The 21,079-nt window shown below is 37.8% G+C and overlaps 1 protein-coding gene and 1 long non-coding RNA gene across 2 annotated transcripts; both read right to left on the bottom strand.

The window, feature by feature from the left end:
• Positions 1 to 4,172: 4,172 nt before the first annotated feature.
• On the bottom strand, positions 4,173 to 8,354 carry LOC311260468. Its single transcript, XR_014623018.1, has 6 exons — positions 8,171 to 8,354; positions 6,784 to 6,801; positions 6,094 to 6,123; positions 5,878 to 5,922; positions 5,593 to 5,646; positions 4,173 to 4,797 (listed from the first exon to the last, which is right to left on the bottom strand). It is a non-coding gene; the product is annotated as an uncharacterized lncRNA (long non-coding RNA).
• A 2,442-nt stretch (positions 8,355 to 10,796) lies between these two features.
• On the bottom strand, positions 10,797 to 19,917 carry dhdds (dehydrodolichyl diphosphate synthase). The gene is made up of 8 exons (XM_084357265.1): positions 19,398 to 19,917; positions 17,876 to 17,992; positions 17,648 to 17,790; positions 16,275 to 16,391; positions 15,684 to 15,785; positions 15,418 to 15,532; positions 13,585 to 13,692; positions 10,797 to 11,556 (listed from the first exon to the last, which is right to left on the bottom strand). The coding sequence occupies exons 1-8, from the start codon at positions 19,458 to 19,460 to the stop codon at positions 11,314 to 11,316; spliced, it is 1,008 nt and encodes a 335-aa protein (XP_084213391.1). The 5' UTR covers positions 19,461 to 19,917; the 3' UTR covers positions 10,797 to 11,313.
• Between the last annotated feature and the right edge of the window lie 1,162 nt (positions 19,918 to 21,079).

Here is a 21,079-nt window from a genome sequence, read left to right as displayed (position 1 = left end):
GTGGATGCTCATTGATGTTGGACTGATAAATGAAGTGGTTCAGACCGGTGGTATCTGCAGATGATCAGAAGTGTTTCTTGTGTTTGCATCTTGAGCCCTGGAGCTGTTGACTTACAACTCTTTAAACCAGGATGCTTTCAACCTGATATAACTAAAGAAAAAATGGGAATTTCTGAACTAAATCTTAAAAAACTTTTGATTAGTAGTTGAATAAATAAATTAAAACCCAGGGGTGGCCGGGGCTCAGCATTTAGAGGGGTCGTCCACTCGGTTGGTGGTCTGACCCCCAACACCTCCAACACAGTGAGACCCAAATCACTGCCAACGGGCTGCCATCGCTGTATTTGCATGTGTATAGGTGAAATTTTAAAGCACGTTGGGCAAAATGCTTTATAAGCGCATACATTCAAAGACGTGGCACTGACTTAACACTTTTTAAAATGAAGCTCCACGCTGCAAACAACTAGATAAGCCCCATGTTTGTTCCACTTTTAGTCCTCTACGTTCAGTATTTAAATAAAACTTTTATTGGGACAAATTAAAGAGAAACCAGACGCAGACAGAACAATTGAACCAAACAGGAAAGTTAGGCATGTTGTCAAGGTGACTGCAGAAACACCCTCCATACTTTTTGTTATGGTCGGGCTGAGTGCACTCCTAACCTGAGAGAAAGGAGCGATGGTGTCCTCCACACTATATGCAGAGTAAACACATGCTAACTGGTATGTCACTCCACATGTGGTAAAGCCCGGGGAAAGGTGACACTCGGAGCATTTTCTCGGCAGGGTTGGCTTAAAAACAATCTCTTTAATGAGAATAACTACTGAATGCATCTTATTTAAGCCTTTGTCTGCACATTTTCCAACATATTAATGAATTAACCTTTATGTCTTAGGCGTGTTGTGATGCAGCCCCCTTCCTGCCTGCCTGTGTCACCCCCGACATGCTTCTCTGGTGTCACCCCCCAGGGTTACTACATGCAGAGTGACACAACAAGTAACTAATTTGAAGTATGTGTTAACTCCATGGTCGGCTATTAGTTGGGCTGCATATTATCTCACCTTGTTCAGGAATGCATATGAACTCACTGACCCCCCACCAGCACAGTGGGTTCACTGAAGGGTGTTTTCCTTTTCAGTCAGCTTGAACATGCTTGCATTCACACCTCCTCCACTTGTGATGCTAAACATTGCTGTGTTGTCACCTATAGTCCCAATAAACCTTATATTTGTGTCTGTAAGAGCGAATTAAAAAAAAAAAAAGTATAAAGAACTACATCATCTCACTCAACACACGCCTCTAACAGCAACATGGCCGTCACCTCGACACAGAAAAACTATTTAAAGAGATGAAAATCACAATAAAACTGGTCATATTGACAACTACTGATATATAGGATAAACAGGACAGGCTCTACATGGTTTAAGTTGCGGGTTCTGGTAAGGGTTGAACAGGGGACGTCTTATATTTCATCAGTTTTATTGCAAAATGCGACTTTCTTGAGTCAAAAGAAATCACTTTAAATCAACAAAGACGATACGTGTAATTCAGGGCTCAATTCAAACGTATCAAAAAAATTAGTTGTCCTTTGCCATTCACTACCATGCATGTTTCATCTGATTCTGGTCAACCAGAAGTGGCGTGACTTCACCTCTCTGAGTGAAATCGGCAAACTTGTCCATATTTGTTGTCTTTTTTTTTTCTGCTGCTCTTCTTTTATGTGCTGTGCTGATATCTCCAGCATCTTTGATATCTCCCCAACGGCAACGTCTTGAAATAACTGCTAGTTTTGGTTAAACTCAAGCCGTCATTTTCTTGAGTCTGCAACTAACTGCACTTTCCAAAGTTGTAAAATCATTAAGATAAAACTAAGAAGAGAAGATACAGCGTTTCTTCATTATACTGTACAGGTATAAGGTACCACCTCTGTACCCACTCTCTGTATTGTTTATTCATAAAAAATAAAAAATATACTTTTAAAGTTTAATTTGACCCATTATTGTCGCTACTGAATCTTAATTGGAGCTCATAGGATGTTAAATAGACCCTTAAACATCACACTCAATGAGCTGACCAAACACTCTCTCTGGTTAAAAGTTTCAAAACAAAACGTGTCATATTTGACCTAGTTTCCCAGGCTGTACCGGGCTGGAGCATGTTAAAGGAGAGGGAGACCCCCGCTGGAATAAAGACAAGTAGCTCATGTGTCTGCAGTGATGTGACACTGCCCTCTACCGGTGCCACTGAGCAAAGACGCTGAGTGTGTTTTCCACAGCTGGAAAGTCAGCAGGATAAGAAAATCTTTCACACATCCCTCTGATGGGATACTCAGGTGTTACAGCAGCACAAGGACGGACATGAGTACAGGTAAATAGAGAGAATGAAATAAACTGTTATATATTTGTACACAACTTTACGATATCATATAATATAACATACTGCAGGATAATAAAGAACAGGACATAAAATCAATAATGCACAGTACAGCAATATCGCTCAGAATAGGACATATAATAAAGTATAGTATGAGGATGGTATAGTATAATACACAGTGAATAATGTCATACAATATTATATATTATAATAAACAATAGCATATAGTAGATACTATACATATTGTGATATGTATAGTGTGGAATATCTGTATGGGAGTCGTATGTCTTATGAATGCAGATTTGATTATTACTGAGATATTTACACCTGAATATTTCAATTTTGTGCGACTTTATGAATCGCATCCAGTATTTCTAACTCAATAGAGTCATCTGTTGACACATACAGAGTATACATTTAAAATATAAGTTCATAAGATATGATGCATTGGTAACGCTTTGTATTAGGATAGACATATTGACCATTAACTAGCTGCTTTATTAGCATGCACACTAGTAGCATACTGACTCTGTATTAGTCATTTTAGCACTTATTAACACCATATTCTACTCCCATATGTATGATACTGTATATTTGTATTATACTGTGCATTGTTACTGACACTGCACATAATAATAATAAATAACATTATTTTTGCTGTATTTTTCTCATTTTTAACTGTTTTTCATTGTGAAATGGTATTCATAGTGGGAGGCAAAGGAAGAATTTACCTGTACAGGGAATCTTTTCTTTAACTGTGTATATAAAAATAAACATTTTGAATTTGACCCCAAATACTAGGCCATTAACTAATAGATTTCACACAATAAAGTCCTAATTACTGTTTAGGATTATTATTATTATTAATAATAATAATAATGAAGTTGTTGTGCATTAATTAGTATCTTAATATGCTTTAATAAGGTGGTAGCACCACAAGAATAGTCATTCTCCATTAACGAGAAACACTAAATAAAGTCTAACTCAGAATGTTCCCCTTTCCAAAGTGAGATTTTGCTCATAATTAATACACTTGTAGTGTGCCATGTTTTATCCCAAACAGGCTCTGCTGTGAATTAGCATTTTAAGATCATAATTTCATATATAACTTCCTTACTATCACTAAGAAGTAACTGGGAGGATACTGAGAAAACTCTTGGTCATTGTAGAATATGCCGAATAAGGCATGAATGGGTACTTTATATAGTTATAATTAATAACTAATATGCTACAGATATGCAGACTAATACACAACTTGTTAATGTTTAATATGTGTACTGTAATATGAAGTGTTACTGATCCATTTGTTAACGAATGAACGAACTACAACGTGACAATCTCACTTTCACATCAGTAAATTCAAAGACAGCCGTTACCGTTGGCTGCTTAACTCCAACTACTGTGGTTTTACCGAAGTGAAGTTTCATATGCACATTTTTACTTTTACATGGTTGAAGAATTTATATAATTTCAAAGAAAGTTTTGGTTTTTCATTTTAAGTTAACCAGCCTCCAGTCAAACGCATTTAGAGAATATAATACTGACACATCGGCAGGTTGAAAACCAAAGCAGAGCCACCTATAGCCTGCAGTGGTGATGAGTAAACGAAACCTTGGGGGGGTGTTGTCTTAAAATGGATGTCCTGCCAAGATGGAGGAGCCTGCAGTAGGTGTGGGGACGACAGTTGCCGGCAAAGATCATTGTCTCACAAGAAACAAAGGGATGTTATGTCTATATGAAACAAGGTTACCTCCATTTTTTGTGATGAAGTTTTCACGTCACAAAAAATAGCCAAGGACGACATTTTGAAAATTTTTATTCAAGAACATTTAGATCAACCATTGAAGTCAGAAAAGCTTCCTTTTCTTCTAACAGAAACATAACTTAACGTTTCATTAGATGACCAGGTTCACATCTTACATGTTTTTTGGGATGTATCAAACTTTTGACCTAATAACAGTATTTTTCTGTGGCATTTTCAATGACTAGATCTCATTTCAACATACAGTGCTTCAAAACATTTGGTAAGCAATTTCTTATTAGTTCAACATTAAAATATAAAGGAGATAAATAGGCAAAATTCCTGTTCTCCCTCATATTTTAACAATATGCTTTAGCTGCCTTATAATGTTTAAAATTAGAATCAAAGTCCAACGTCTTGGAAAATATCTATCACTCAGCAGAATTAGACTAAACTAAAAATGCCACGTCTACAAGATATGGACGGTATCATTTTAAATGGATATGAATGTGACAACAGAGTTTTGTTACATCAAGTGCAAGCCCAAAACAAACCTATAAATGACATTTGTAATATAAAACTTGGTAAAAAATACTTATTTTAAAACTGTACAATCACCAAGTACACAGAGTGAGTACATCAACTGATATTCATTTGGCTTCAGTGGCGTCAGTCTTTGCCTCCTGGGGACAGAAAAAGAAAGAAGACGACAGCAGCATGTTATATTCGTTGATAATTTAGGCAGTAGGACAGTACACTCCCCTCTACTGTGATCGCAGTCATGCTATGATTTAATCGACTTTATCTGATATGGTTTATTGCAGGGTTCCTGCAAGTTTCATCAAACCAAACAGCCTTTCAGATCCTTTTGTTAACAAAATCAAAAGGAAAACAATTGACCAACTTTACAACTTTACTGTTGTGGTAATTATGGCATTTGCCTTCAGAGAAAGGATTACATTTTCAACAAAGAATGAGTGCACCAATGAACCATAACTCCAGTCTTTTTTAAACATTTTTGAAGACGTATAAATGGTAATTATTATGAAAAGTTTAAGGACTTAAACTTGCAGACACCTTGTGTTGATGTTCATGAACTTTTGTTTGATTGGTATTGTCTATTTTGAGATTATAATTATTGGTCCAGCCTTATTAAATCCCACTGATACACAGATGCATATTATCAAAAGATATCTGCATTTGTTCTTACGCAGCCTGGCAGATATTAGTAAGTAATAAGTTACAGTAATTAAAGGAATTAAAGTGAACTGTTTCATGGCAAGCAGTTTAAAGCCTAGAAATACTGGATTGATTGTCTTAATATGGATGACATTCAATCTCGTCCCATTGACACCCTGGAGATAGGTAAATTAAAAACAAAGTCTTCTGCTAAGAGCACAAATAACCTGCAAAAAATTAAGAAAAATTATCTTGTGTAATATTTGTAATGGAGGCACTTTCTCATAGAAGAAACAAACCTGAGCCTTGGCGCCTCCATTTTCGGCTTTGGTCTTCTTCAGTTTGGCTGCCTTCTACAAACGACATGACACATGGTTAGGAACAGATTAGAGCTCTCAAGCACATGTTTCAGACAATTAACAAAATTAAGTGAACTAAAACATCTAAACACGTCTCAAATGTTCCTTTCCCATTTGCCCAGAAACTTAATTTCCCTTCAAGGAACTCCAGGACATGAATCAGTTGAACATGCGACAAACAACATACAAAAACATTCTGTTTAGCTTGTGTTATCAGTTACATACCTTTACAGCTTTCTTCTTCTCCACCACCTGAGTAGGTTTAGGTTTCTATAAAAATAAGGAAAAAAAGATAGAAGTTAAAATGATATGTAAACAGTATGTTACACAACAGAAAAGCATGTGCCACAGACAGCTTTAATAAACTAATCAAATGTTGCATGTATGTCTAGTGCAAATTATCAAATTGTGAATGATAAATTGTTTTTCTAAGAAGCTTACGCTCGCCAGCCTTGAGGAACATCTTCTTTCCTATGAAGACAGAAGGAAGAAAATCATTAATAATAATTATACATGTAAAAAAAAAAAACTCCATAACTCCAACAAAGTATGACATATACAGCCCTTAAGTGAGAATCAGTCTTGTCAAAATTGCTTAAAGGGGCACTATGTAGTTTTGGAGAAGACATTGAAACTCAGAATTTAAATATTTACAATATTAATGAGGTAATAATACAATAGGTAATAATTTCTTCCCCCGTAACTGAATAAACAAGCTGTTCTCAGAGGTAAATAAAGTCCCCAGAACACTGTTTGAAGCTAGTAAGGTGGCAGGGTCCGCCACATATAAACAAAAGTAAAACAGTATGATATTAAGTTGTCCGTTACGGTCAGTTTGTTTATTTAGTTTACGAGTCAGTCATGAAAACTAGTTTGTTCAGGCATTAAAATCAGTCACTGAAGATCTTACTCTTCCGATTACATTTTCCCCCCCAAAACTACATAGTGCACTTTTTTAACCAAAAAAAAGTAAATTATATTAAGAGCAACATTTAACCACAAATCTCAATTATCAGTCGACTATTTAATCTACTTTCTGAGAATGTGCAGGTGTACAATATTGTTAATTCTCAATAACAGAGCATCATAATAATATAATAATACTGTAAACAATTAGGGTTTGTTACATACCTCAGCGGGCACGTTCTTCTACAAGACAAAAAAAAAAAACAACAACAGAAAAACACAATATTACAATTTGAATATTATACATGACATCTCTAGAAAGTCAAACAACAGTATAATCTCTTAATCAGGGAGTATCAACATTGCTGCACTAATGATCCTGTATTGGCAATAAATAAATAAACGCTAGACCTGAAGACTAGTTAAATAAACTAATTTTTTAAAACGTCTTCCCGCCCTTATTTGAATTCAAACTGGGGCTGTCCCGTCACCATGACAGCGCCTTGGCGCCCTGACAGCTTCCTTTGTTTTGTATCAGTGCGCGCCGACAGACAGCTGTTGGGAAACTGATAAGATTACTACTCTACTAATCTGTAGCGACCGCCTTACAATACGTGCAGCCAAACGCAGGTCTGCAGAGATTGCACACAAAATTTAATTTAACTTAATGTGAGATTTCATTAAGAAACGGATTTGTAATTTTTGACGTTTTTTTCCCCCCAAAATTGTTTTTATTTATTTATTTATTTTATATACATATATCTATCTACATATATATACCACACGCTGCTTCAGGACGTGTTATCACCGTACCAAAAAAAAAAATAACGTAACTCCTGACATAACAGAAAGAAATTAAGATTTCGCATAGCTGCATTTGTTCACTCACTGATAACGTTACGCACTAGGTTAAACCCACAACGCGTTAATATCTGCGGTTTTTAACATTTTAAGGCCATTGTTGATTAAACTCAAGCATAAACCTGCGTTGAATCGACGTGCATGAGCAAGCCTGACTTTTCTTATTCAAAACAGACTGAAAAATAAATAAATAAAAAATAATTCCGCCTCCCCTCCCCCAACTCCTTCCTCAAATTTGCAGTTCGCGCTCGAACTTCATAATGCCAGGAAAAAAAACAACTCGTCTTTGGTTCGTGCGGGTGGCCGGCGGTGCGTTTATATCGAGCCGATAGCCGCACATTTAACGTTACGGTGTGCGTTGAAATTGTGTTGTTGCGTTTAGCCTGGGGAGACCCCCTCCCCCCTCCACCCCCTCTGTCAAAGAGGGAAAGACCAACGGTGCCAGACAAATTTGCACAGCGCAATGTCAGCCTCTGCACAAGTCAGAGCTTTGGCGCAGGACGTGGACATACAACCACGAACGCTATCAGCCTCGTTAAGATATAATTTTCCGTAACGTAAATACATCCACGGGAGGATGCCCGAGCAGGTCTTTCCTGCCCGCCCGCCATGGCTGTAGCGTTCGTTCGGGATGATGACGTTCCTCTGATGCACAAATATCAAACGCAAGCCCAACGGTAACCTCAAGCGAACTGCGCCGACAGAGCAGCGTTGGTCTTAAAAAAAATGTAAAATAAAATAAAAGTCTTACCTTCGTTTTGACCATGTTGGTGGCTGGAAATGAACGGAAAGCTCACAAAAAAATAACCGTAAAAACGGGGTGTTTTTCGGAGAGATAACACACGGCGACCGGGCAGTAGCAGAGTAAAATGGCGAATGTATAATGCAAACGAATGTTTTTGTAGTTTATACACTGAAATATAAGAACGAAACCGGTTCGAACCAGTTTTGTGTTTCCAAGTCTGCCATTGGACGAGAGCGCGTCACGTGATTACAGGCGCCACCCCATTCGTTAAAGAGGCAGGAAGCAGCCAGGAAAAATGCCGAGCAGTGCCGCAGGGAGGCGCTGTACCGACGGTCCCCGGTGGATTACCGCTCAAGACGGTTGAGAAAAGTAGATCCAGTTCATCACATATAATTTAAAATCCTGTCTGTTTTCTATATCACGTGCGTCATCATTTTAAAGGCGCACTATTTAGTTTTGGGGAAATACATTTTGATCAGAAGAGAGAGAGATGTCATGTATAGGCCTGCTGCTGGTATTCAAATCGTAATATTGTGCTTTTTCTGTTTTTTGGCTTTCAGAAAAACGTCCCCCTTGAGGTACGCAACACCTACTGTTTACAGTATTCGTGGTATTTTTTTAAGCTCTGTTATTGCAAGAGTATTGTACACCTGCACACTCGCAGAAAATAGACGGTAGATGTCGACTGATCATTGAGATTTATGGTTATATGTTTAATATAATTTTCTTTTTTTAAAAGGCGCACTATGAAGTTTCTTAAGCCTACAACAAAGTCTAAGTTTTCATGACTGATTAAACTGAATAAACTAACTGACCTTAAAGGACAACTTAATTTCATGCTGTTGTATTTGTTTATTTGTGGCAGACCCCGCCACCTTTCTGGCTTCAAACAGCGTTCTGGGGACCTTATTTTCCTCTGAGAACAGCTTGTTTATTCAGTTATGGAAAAAAAGTATTTCTGAGTTTGTATTATTACCTCATTAATATTGTAAATATTTAAATTCTGAGTTTCAATTTCTTCTCCAAAACTACATAGTGCCTCTTTAATGTGTTATTTGGCTTCTTTACTTACTCCTCGACCCAAACAAATCAATACTACATCATCAGTTTGATGCTATTAATTGCAAAATCACACATTCATGAATGAAAATTCTCCAATAATAAACCGTCCTTTTGAAATTTTGAAAATGAAGCCAACCAATACATTACTTTAATAAATACTCCAAAAATAGAAAAACATTGAACTTATGTTTCCTATTTAACATCTTTATGAACTGCTCTATGATGTGTGACTGTTATTTGTTTTGTTTTTATTTATTTTTTTGTATTTGAATCTGCTGTCAATATTAACGTTCTGTTTTCTTATAAAATTAAAAAGGAAACATCTCTTTCATGCTAAATTAATCCAACTTTGGTGCTGACAAATCGCTCCATGACAAGATCTTGGTATAAACTTTTTTGTAGTCATAAAATAAAAGTTCTGGTGGGATGTAAATTTGCTTTAAGTACTCTATTAATTTCTATTTCTATTTCATTATATTTGTTTCACCGATCAAGATATAAAGCTACTTTATACCTTAAAGAAAGAAGAAAAATATGATGTATCAAAATTCAAAGTACTTACACTTTTGATACATCATATTTTTCTTCTAATACTTGTGCTTGTACTTGTGATGAAGTATTTTTGTGCTGTAGTATTACTGCTCCTTTTACTTAAGTAAAAGATCCTAATACCGCTCTCTCCATTGTATACAAGTGACACCAGTTGTATGAAGATTGACGCTTTGATATATACTATATATAACTTAATAGTATTTTGTATGGAAGGATTTTCAGAGCTCATTTTTGTCAGTGGATGTCTCACAGTTGTGACTTACGTGAGAGGTAAAATTAAATAGAGAATTTTTGATAAAGCTCCCTTTTTTATGTCATGACAGACCTGATTGTGTAGCTAGGATACTATCCAACAATGATCTATGCTACTTTTCTTGCCTGCTACATGTATTATAGCAAGAATAACATGGTCAGAATGGGGAGGAATAATAGGTTAGTGGCTTGAACTGTGCTTTTAAAATGTACATTTTTATTAATCTAACTTTTTTTCTATTTGTAATCAAGTGTTACATATTTATTTGTCATTTTAAACTTGGTATTTTTGAAGGATTTTTGTGTGTTAAGTCCTCCATTAGTCCCAAATGAACAAAATATTAGTGTTGCCTTGCTTGTCTTAGATCACTGAATGGAAGTCATAGTTCACCTACCTTAATATTCACTACATCAAAATAGCAACTATATGCATTAATATCAATTTAATCTACAAAATAAATGTCTTAATTCAAACTGTATATTTAGCATGTCAATCTGTGGAGAGGTCCAATATTTATCCAACCGTTACTCGTAGAAATTAGAGAAGTTGATATGTCTATATGGGATGAAAGCTTTCAGGCCTCTGTAATCTCATGCCAAACCAAAACAATAATTTCCTGAGATACTATACCTTACAAAATTGATATTTGTCTGCTGCACAAGTTAAGACATTCATTACCATCATATTAAAAGCTAGATGGAGGTAAGAACTGATGTCAGGCAGCTGATAAAGACAACCAAAATGTGCAACAGAAGTACAAAAGAGTGGATCACACATCATTTAATCACATCTGACGTACAGTTATCACTTTATTCTGTTTAAGAAAGCTGGTCAAAATCTAGTTATGTCATTAACATCACACTCAACAGACGACACTTCCTTTGGGACTCGACACAAAAAAAAAAAAACTGGACTGGTTTATATCATCTCGATGATTTCTTCTTCGCAAACATCTCCACGACACAGAATCCCTGGCTTTCACTCGTAAGATTTGATCTTCCACTGGCATGCATGTGACACACGATTTACACCATTTAACTACATCTTGACCAGACATTTCCACGTATTAGACTTTTTTTTAAATCTACAATCATAAATATCAATTATTCTACAGCCCCATAGGGGTAAAACTGCCCTCTCAACTTGTACAAACCAGTAACCCAAATGAAACCATTCCCAGTTACTGCTCACTCTTCCCCTTTTCCACAAAAAGCCCTTTTGGGAAGAGCACCGGAGAGGTTTCGTCCCCACTTCAACATGGGGTTTGTTCTTCGGAGCCTTCCTAAGCCAGGACGGCTTCGCTCTCGAAGTCATTAAAGAAAGAGTCTCTCTTGTGCTTCAGCGCTTCTAGGAAGTCCTGAATTCGTTCTTCCCGGCAGGTGGTGTAGTGCAGCAGCGCCTCTTGTCTTCTCTGGGCGTCGGCGGGCTTTCCATTCCCATGGTGCTGCAGGTGCTCCGCCACGCAGGCACGATCCGCCTCTAGCTGCTGTAAGGCCTGATGCTCTCGATGGAGGTCTCTGGCTTTCTAAAATACAAACACACATCGACATTCCCATTAGTCCTGTTACGTAAGGAATTGCTTTGATTACCAGTTTTAAAAATTGGTATTCGTATTTGTTTTGGTTGACAATAACTGAAGCCACAATGCTGATTACATGCACAACAGAGAGTCTGTGTTGTGTGACAGATGGTGAGCAACACAAACTGTTTCACTGTCATACTGGCCCGAGATATTTCCCTCGTCTTTGAAAAACATGGCAGAGCTAAACTGATTCATTCGGGGTTTGAATCTCAGGATATTTGGTGGAAAAAATATCTATGCTTTTTCACCAACTTAGCTAAAACCATACTATTTACGTTTTGCGACAGAACAACAGAATGATATGCAGTGGTTGAACTAATTTATATAAACATCTTAGAAATGTGGGGCAATAAATGTCGACTACTGTCATGTATTTTGTCCTGAAATTGTAAACCTTTGGGGAGCTGTTCATATTGTTATGTTAAGATTCTGGGCTATGATATACCTAAATCATGTGTAGTGCTGTACTATTTTACAGGAGATCCTTGTAAACAGTATTTGTTGAACATCTTGTTGGCAGCCTGCAAAAAGGCCGTTACAAAGAGATGGTAACAAGGCTGAACCACCAACACAAGACGAATGGTTAAAAATGTGTGTCTGAAATATATGATATGGAAGAGTTGACTCAGGATAAGAAATGGACGATGTTTACATGCCAACGACAAGATAAGAGAGTGAACCACTGAAAATGTTACAGGAATCGATTGGTTTTGCGGATAGCAGACATTCCAGACATTTTTAAGTGTATTTTTTTGTCAAATGTCAAATGTTTGCTGGTTCCAGCTTCCTAAATGAAAGGATTTGTTGCTTTCTTTGGCATTTATGACAGTAAAGGACAAGACTTTGGGTTTTGGACCGTTGGTTGGACAAAAGAAGCAATTTGAAGACATTACTTTGGGCTCTGGGAAATTATGATAAGCATTTTTCACTGTTATTTGCCATTTTATAGACTCAACGAAAATAATCCATGGTTACATGTTGCCCTACTTACACTAGAATAATCCAGGTGGAAATATCCATTTGATGAAGCTGGGAATGTTTGGTGTTTGTTAAGGTTGTTGATTCAGGTCTTTTGGGTGCAGTATGTAAGAATTTCAGTTTAAAACATTAAAAAATGAAATAAAATTATCAACAGACTGAAGAAATTAAAGTTTTGACGTTATGTCAAAGACATCTATGTATGGTGTTGCAGAGATATTTGCCTCTTTCTCCCAGCGACAAGCTCCTGTGCTAGCGGTGTGAACACCAACACTTCCCATGGCTAACTGAGCTAACAGTAGCTGCAGTAATGGATATATAAGAATACGGTTAGCAGCAGTTAGCGGTTACTCTGGTGATATGCTGCCCTTATTTGTTGGGAGTATGATTTCAAGGTGGCCGACTCTTACATACTGCACCTTTAAATACCTTTCAATAATATTGTTAAAAATACATGTGACCAGTTATTCCTCATTTTCCAAAATAGTCCTCCTGCATTTCAAATATGCTCTCAAGAGTGTGGTTGTATTTCAACAGAGATCTGACAGTGACCGTTTCATTGGTGAGTTTTCAAATCAATATATAGCAGGCTACGAAGGTTCAAGGAGGCCTGATAGGATCTGTGACTGTATGCTTTAGTACTGGCTGCCTTTTTCCTGTGCACCACTGGCAAACAATGCAAAACATTCAAATGTGGCAAGGGCAACCACAAGAAATCAAGTGCTGTGTTCCCGTGTTGGAATACAACAAAGACGAGGAAAATACACGTGCAACGGGGAGCTGAAGTCACACACAGATCCTCATCTGCACTGCCTGTGAAGACCCCAATGAGGACATTCACTCAAAAAATGACAGACCAGTGGAGTTCAATCAATACATTTGGCAAGGTCACAAAACAAACACTGTATTCTGAGATATTCTTGTTATTTTGCCAGTGTCCCTGTATACCCTTTCCAATACAAAGTCCTCCATTGGTCTCAATATAAGCCTTACCTGGATGGATTTGTAATTTAGTTGATATTGGAGAATGGCTTCGCACAGGTTCCAGAATGAGTACTCTGGCCACAGCACCGACTGAAACACTATACAAGAGTGGGAAGTCTGCAGAACGGAAGAGAAAAGAAAATCAATACAGGTCTCAGACGAGAAGCTGTCAAGTGTCTGACAATATGATCAAATCATTACATAATTGTGTCTCTTTTGTGAACATCTATCGTAGATTGCACTCCTAAATTGGTGGGTAACACTTTGTTGCTGTATGTCAGAACAAATAATCTGCTTTAAAGAAGTCCTTTGATCGAAACACGTTAAGTTGGCGGTAAAGAGAAATGCAAAGTATCAAACAAGCAGCTGTGTTTGGTCACAGTCTTAGTAGTAAAGTAGCCGAGACGGTCAAAGCCGACATGAATGAGCTTTTAAAAATAAACATTTATTAATGATCTCATTTATTGGTAAAAATCAATTCAATTCTCATCTATGATGGCTGCTACATTACAGATAACGGCGACGACACACAGAATATGACTTGAATACTTAAGATCACCACAAAATCTTACTTGAAACAGAAACAGTCTTGTATCATATCATCTGACACTGTGGAAATCAATAATGGTGATCACGGTTACAGTTATCAACGGCTTATATGCATCAAAAAGCCCGGGGAAAAAATCATTACTATACACATGCAAATAGTTTGCTTATAGTCATCAGTTAGTCCACCTACAGTTTTCATTTTGGGTCTCTTCATACAGGACAACGTATGGGAAAACATTTTAGACTAGAGTAATTCAGACTCCCCTGGTAATCTGTCTCGCAGTAACCCGTTTGCTTCCCACTGGCTACCTGAGGCTGTTGTTGTGTGCACACTGAGATCATGATGGGAAAAGGATAGAATTTTCTCCACATGAAGAAATAATCTCCTCGTAGCCTCGTAACAAACAAAGTCAACGAGACACAGTAGAAAAATGTGGGGTTCCTCAGGCTACCTTGTCTAGTCTACTGAAAGGATGGAGTGATGGAGACAGAAAACGAGCAGGCGCGGGGAGGAAGAACTGCAGCTGGCTGTATTTTATATACAGTACTGTATTATATTATAGTATTTAGTATTTAGTATTTGAATTATAGACAGTACTCTAATTTAATTTGTACAGTAAAAAGCTATCTGACCGTTAGCAAAACTGAAAGAAAGACCTTGATAATATACAGTATATAATGAATACATTAAAAACAAGGTCTGTAATGTAGGGCCGCAACTGATGATTATATTCATTTTCAATTGATTTGTTGATTGTTTTCCCCGGGTGATTGATTGGTTGGGTCTGTGAAATGTCAGGGAAAGGTGAAGGATGTTGATTCATGCTTCTCTGGGCCTTGGATGGCGTCTCTGAGTGTCTTTTCATCAAGACAAAAAGACGGTTTGTTTGCTGTTATGGGGGAGTGCGGAGGCCAGAGGCTGTTGGACTGAAATCAAAGAATGGCAACTTTCTCTTGGAAGTTACTCAGACCGAGTGTTACGGTGCTCAGCAGTTGATCTGGTGGTCGACCGGTCGATTATAAGTTGTCTTAAAAAATGTCTACATAAACTAAAAGCTTTGTTTAAAATTAACGCTTTGAGCAACATAACCTGAAATACAAGTCTAACTGCCGGGGTGACAACAACTACTGCGCCTGTTGAAGAATTCCTTCAATGATCTCCAAACACTCTCTGGAATTCGTATCTCCGATCTGACTTGAGTGTTTTCTGAGTTTAAGAGAGATCTCTCAAGGGGCACGTGAAAGAGACAACAACTCGCATCATGTTTCCACTGCAGTCATTCTCATCCTCACCTGCCAAAGAAGGAAGTCGCTGAGGCGAACCTCTCCAGACGTGCGGATGAGCAGATCAGGATTGGGAGAGTTATTGCTGTACAAACACTGACTTAGCAACGCTTCTGAAACATCGCTGAGCACAACAGAACAACACAAACATTAGCTTATTAATGCACTGGCTCCCCCGGTTATCTTTTCACGTTCTACATTGCACGAGGGCTGGGCAACATATTGATATTAAACTGTTATCAACAAGACCAGCTCAGTGCTTAGCCTTAGTTTACCTTGCTTTGATCAGGCCCTGCTCCACTCCCCAAGCCATTTCTCTCACCGCGTTGGTGATTTCATATCTTGACGTGTAGGCGAAACACACATTCAGGAAACATCTGCAAAACAAGCATTTGTATAATGCATTTTATATAATCTACTTATGTTATATGATATGGATAATGCAGTGGTAAGATTGAGTCACTAATGGTGAGGGGTCATAGAAGCAGAGCTACAGATTAAAGGTGCACTGCGTAGTGTTGGGGGAGACATTTTAATCAGAAGGGAAAGATCTTCATTGACTGATTGCTTTATGCCTTAACAAACTAAATAAACAAACTCTCTCTTCATTTTTCATGACTGAATAAACAAACTGACTTTGGGGAAACACAATTTCATACTGTTTTACTTTATGTTTATATTTGGCGGACCCTGCCACCTTTCTAGCTTTCAAACAGTGTTCTGGGAACCTTATTTTCCTCTGAGAACAGCTTGTTTATTCAGTTATGGGAAAAAAAGTTTGTACTATTACCTCATTAATATTGTCAAATCCTGAGTTTGAATTTATTTTCCCAAACTACACAGTGCCCCGTTAATAAAACACGTACTTATTGTGCGCCTTGGTTGTGAGCACAGCTTTGGCGATAATTCGCTGGAGGTCGAGCGGCAGCATATTCAAGTCACCCAGCACGCGGATACACACACCATGTTTCTCCAGGTTTTCCCTAAAGAAGCGGACAGACAAGGGAGGGGTATGGAGGAGGAGATGAATTAAGAAAAACATGAAGATTAACCGGAAGAAGAAGACTGCATTTCCCAATCAGAGATCACATGACGCTTACACAAAGGAATTTCCAAAGAAAAGTCAGTGAGTACCGGTTCTCTGAAGCAATCTGTAATCCAGAGTCTAGAGTGAAGCAGGTTTTTCAACACTAACCACATTTTTTTTTTTACAGTGTTAATGCCGTAGGGAATAACATACGGTGAGGAGGTGGCGGGAACGATGGGCAGACAGCAAGGCTGAGTGTGACAAGTTACTCCCTTTATTCAAGCTAATATGCTGATCTGTTGTACAAAAACGTGAAGCAGTCTGGCAAAGCAAGACAACATTTTTCTTGGGCCAACATCTAGTGGCTATTTGTGAAACTGCGGATAAGCACAGCTCCATATTAGCTTAAACATTCACCATGGTAGCTGTTGAGAGAGAGATTTAGTAGCTGAATGTTATCAGTAACACCTATAAAGTATAGGTATAAGTATATATTGCAGGAAAAGAGTCCGTATCAGCCATAATAGCGATGGAAATAATTGATATTGTGCACTCCTATTTATAAATCAGCCTTTCTTCCTCTTGGCCGCTCTGGCATCAGTCCACAGCATGTCTTACTCAATGGTCAAAGCAGTGGCAGGCGTTTCTGTGTCAGAGTTGTCAACTGTCAACTCTGCATGCAATTGCAGCAAAAAATCAAAATCTTTCCTCAGTGCGGATGTTTTTAAATGCAACTGTGAAATATGTTCATGTTAAAGCCCATTTCAGGTCATTTTACTTTGTTTTTATAAAAGGTTTCAGTCTTGAAAGCAGTGCCCGAGCACGGCATTTGGTTCCTGTCGACTTTTCTTTAAGGAAACTGTGAATCATATGTGCAAAATGTGACAAGCAGCAGTGTTATAAGCTATTTTAAATCTTCTGACGCTGGATTATGGAACGTTTCTCTCCCCCTTGTGGCTGTTAGGTTTCTCTGCCATGAGCTCTACATAGTTGCTGTAGCAGCTTCCCTCTTCACTTCTGGAATACACACAAAAAATGCAGCCACAGACACAACATCTGAATACTCTGGAAAATACTGCAAAACACAGAGATTTATCTGGCGGGTATAGGATTAATCAGCAATGTGTGAACTCGTTTGGCAACGGCTTGAATATAAAAGTCTTTAATTTGTGTGTAAATGTTTCATACTGCTGCTTTAACTTGAAAACTCACCTTTCATCCAACAGCCTCTCAAATTTCTGCTTGGCCAGCTCCATCAGCCCATCCACCTCGTCTTTAGTGCGCTTGAAGTTCTCGATGCTGAAGGCGTACACCGTCACCTCTTGGATATTCAGATGTTTACACCAACGTAATGTCTGGCGTGGAAGGGACAGGCGGTTACACATACATGAGGAACCTACTTCATGCCCAGAAGACGTGTCAATCACAACGCAGCCTCACCTCTGCCAGCTTGTTGAAGCCCTGCATATGCCCTTCCTGCCGCTCGATGTTGTTCTTGAGTGCAAAGCGGCGGTTACCGTCCATGATGAAGGCCACATGTTTAGGCATGGGTCCAGCCTGGGGGACACGATGCAGGAGAGTCAGGAGAGATTTAGCACCGAGTCATGTTAATAAAGTTAAACAGAATAATCAGGCAACAGTTGCGGTGATGGACCATCATTTTGCGGTTATTTTTTCAAGCATGTGTGCAAAATATTATCTGAGTCCAGCTTCTAAAATGTGATGATTCCTCTTGCTTTTATGATAAGACACTGATTATTTTTGTTACTTGTTTTATTCTTGACCTTGAAAAAAAAAATGTTTTGAGTATTTTTGAGTCACAGAGCTAAGCAGTTGTTATTTTGAAAAATAAAAAAGCAACACTTAACAATGCTCTGGGGGTATTTCAAGAATCCGAAAAGACTCTTTTGACCATCTGGATGAAAAGATATACAGTCTGCAGCACGACAAAAACATTTTTTAATCCAATCCAGGTGGACAGAAATTACATCATACTTGTTATGTATGACACATGAAAATCCTGAACACATTATTTTACATGAAATTAGAAAAAACATTTTTTTTTTACATCAATACAGACACATGCACACTACTTAAAACTAGTTAGGGATATTTTAGTGTTTCATGTACACACCCATATCCCAGTATCCATAACTAACTTGGAGTAGTGTGACTGATACTAGGAAGATTTTTATTTGGTCTCAGGATGAACATATTGACTGTGAAGCTACCAGCTTGGTGCCGATTTGGAAAACAGAGTGAGACACTGTGCTCCATCACTACACTTCAATCACTTTAAATGCTGTTTTTATACCTTCTCCTTACTGCTACTTACATTATGTTTACACTTTTTCATGCAAGGTCTCACATACATACATGTATAGACAGATATATACACACAAGCACCTTATCCCTGCTGTCCATATTTTTATTCTGCATACTGTTGTTGTTTTGAGTTCTTTCCTTATTGTTATCACTAGTTGTATACATTTTATTTACTAATTTACCATTTACCATTTCTGTAGTGGTCTTAGGCATAAGAATTTTAATAACCAGAGTGACAAAAAATGCATCTTGAATCTTAGATGTTGTGTGAGTGTTAAATGTTTTCTCTTCAGGGTATTACTTTTTGAGGCAAACCAATGCTGTACTCATTGACTCAAATCTTACAGCAACACATGAGAGGCACACACTGGGGATAATAAGTACTTGATAACTTGTAAACTACTAGGATTAATAATACGAAGATATAATATGAAGTGTAATGGGCATCTGGGTGAGAGGCCATGATAGCACATATGTAGATGGGATGATTCAGTATCAAGATGGAGGAGATATCGTTTGCCAAAGCCAATATAATAATAATTAAAGAAAGGAAACAGCCTGAGTTGACTCAAATGTTATGGCAACACATGAGAGGGTGTAGACACACAGGTGAGGAGACACACACAGTCAGGCTTACCTTCAGGATATTCGCTGAAATCTTTTCAAGCAGGTTCAGTTCACCTTCTCTTATCCACGACATTTTGTAAACGGTCTAAAATAAGTGCAGTGAAATGCTCTTTTAAAACGGTTTATGGCTGTCAACCTCGTGACCCACCCTACACTGGACAGAAAGGAAAAAATAAAGCCAAGTTGCAGCTCAGAGGAGAAGAAACCTGTCCGAGTGTCTCATTAGCCTGTCATTTTAAAAATAACATCTCGTCTTCAATGCAGCAAAGTGCCTGACTCGTCCGTTAACTGCCAGCCTGGGCTCACGAGACATGCAGTGAACTTAAAGCTGACCGCGAGGCTTTTAAAAGGCACGAGGCGACTCACACATCGTCCACAAGACACCTACACGGGTCGGACACCGCTTCACTCATTCAAACGACCGAACCACACGCTGGTCTTATCGCAGAAAATCGCTGCGATGTGATCACATCTCTCACAGACCTTCCAACTCACAAGCCTTTACGATGACGATCGCTTCCGCATCGGAGTAAAGTGACGTAGCAGCCGCGATGACGACTTCCGGTCACGGGTCGGTAGATTTGAAAGTGTGTGGATGGAGGACGTGGGTCCACGTCGATGGGTTACAGTCGGTTCTTTGACCCAGAATGACACGAATAGTCCAAACAAAGTCTCGGTACAGAGGTGATCCTCTCAATGTCTACTGAAGTAAGGCAGTGAGGTCATGTCCTCCATATATATATATATATATATATATATATATATATATATATATATATATATATATATATATATATATACATATATACATACATACATATATATATAAATACACACACACACACACACACAAATAGGTATACATACATATATACATCTATATATACATATATACACATAAAATTACAATAAATAAAATGATATCTAATGCTTTATGAAATAGAGAAGGCAAGTCCTGAAGAACTTGCTGAAGCCAGAATGTACTGTGAAAACTTTGAAAAATGTCAAAAATATATTATATATATTATATTAATATAATATTGTTTTTTCAAGAGCTGATGCCAAATGCTTACAGCTGGCTGTGAAAACTTTGAAAAATGTCGGGAATAAATGAAAAATGTGGACTATTTTTAGGTTTTTCAAGAGCTGATGCCAAATTCCTATTGCTGGCTTTTAAAACTTTGAAAAATGTCAAGTGTATATATAATAAATGTGGAATATTTTAAGGTTTTTGAGCCCCTTCAACTCGCCCTCACTTCCACAATCTTCACTCCACGCTCTATGCTTTGAAATTCACAGAAGTAACGTTCATCTGTGAAGATTATCTTGCTGAACAAAACGTGTAGGTATCATAAACTTCCCCCTAGGCTTTTTGTCGAAGGAACATGAGCTTGACCAAATGTGTATATAATTTTGTTTTGAAAGGAATTTGGGACCTTGGGGCTTCTGGAGACTTTGATTGCACCGTGTGGAGCCATTTTCTGTTTTTTGGTTGTTTTTTCACATTTTAAATCAAGTCCTCAACTACTTCAGTTGTTTAGGAGAATGCTGCAACGCTGTTGTGCATGGGGGTGAGTAGATAATGATTGAATTCATTTTAGTGAATTTATTGATATATATTTTATCATATATACATTTATATATGCCAATTTAAGCTTCGCTGCAGAAATATTAAAGAAAACAACAACAAAA

The sequence above is a fragment of the Pagrus pagrus genome, assembly GCF_965226575.1.
Source record: "Pagrus pagrus genome assembly, chromosome: 7".
Taxonomy (NCBI): Eukaryota; Metazoa; Chordata; class Actinopteri; order Spariformes; family Sparidae; genus Pagrus; species Pagrus pagrus.
This window is presented reverse-complemented; position numbering and strand designations above follow the sequence as displayed.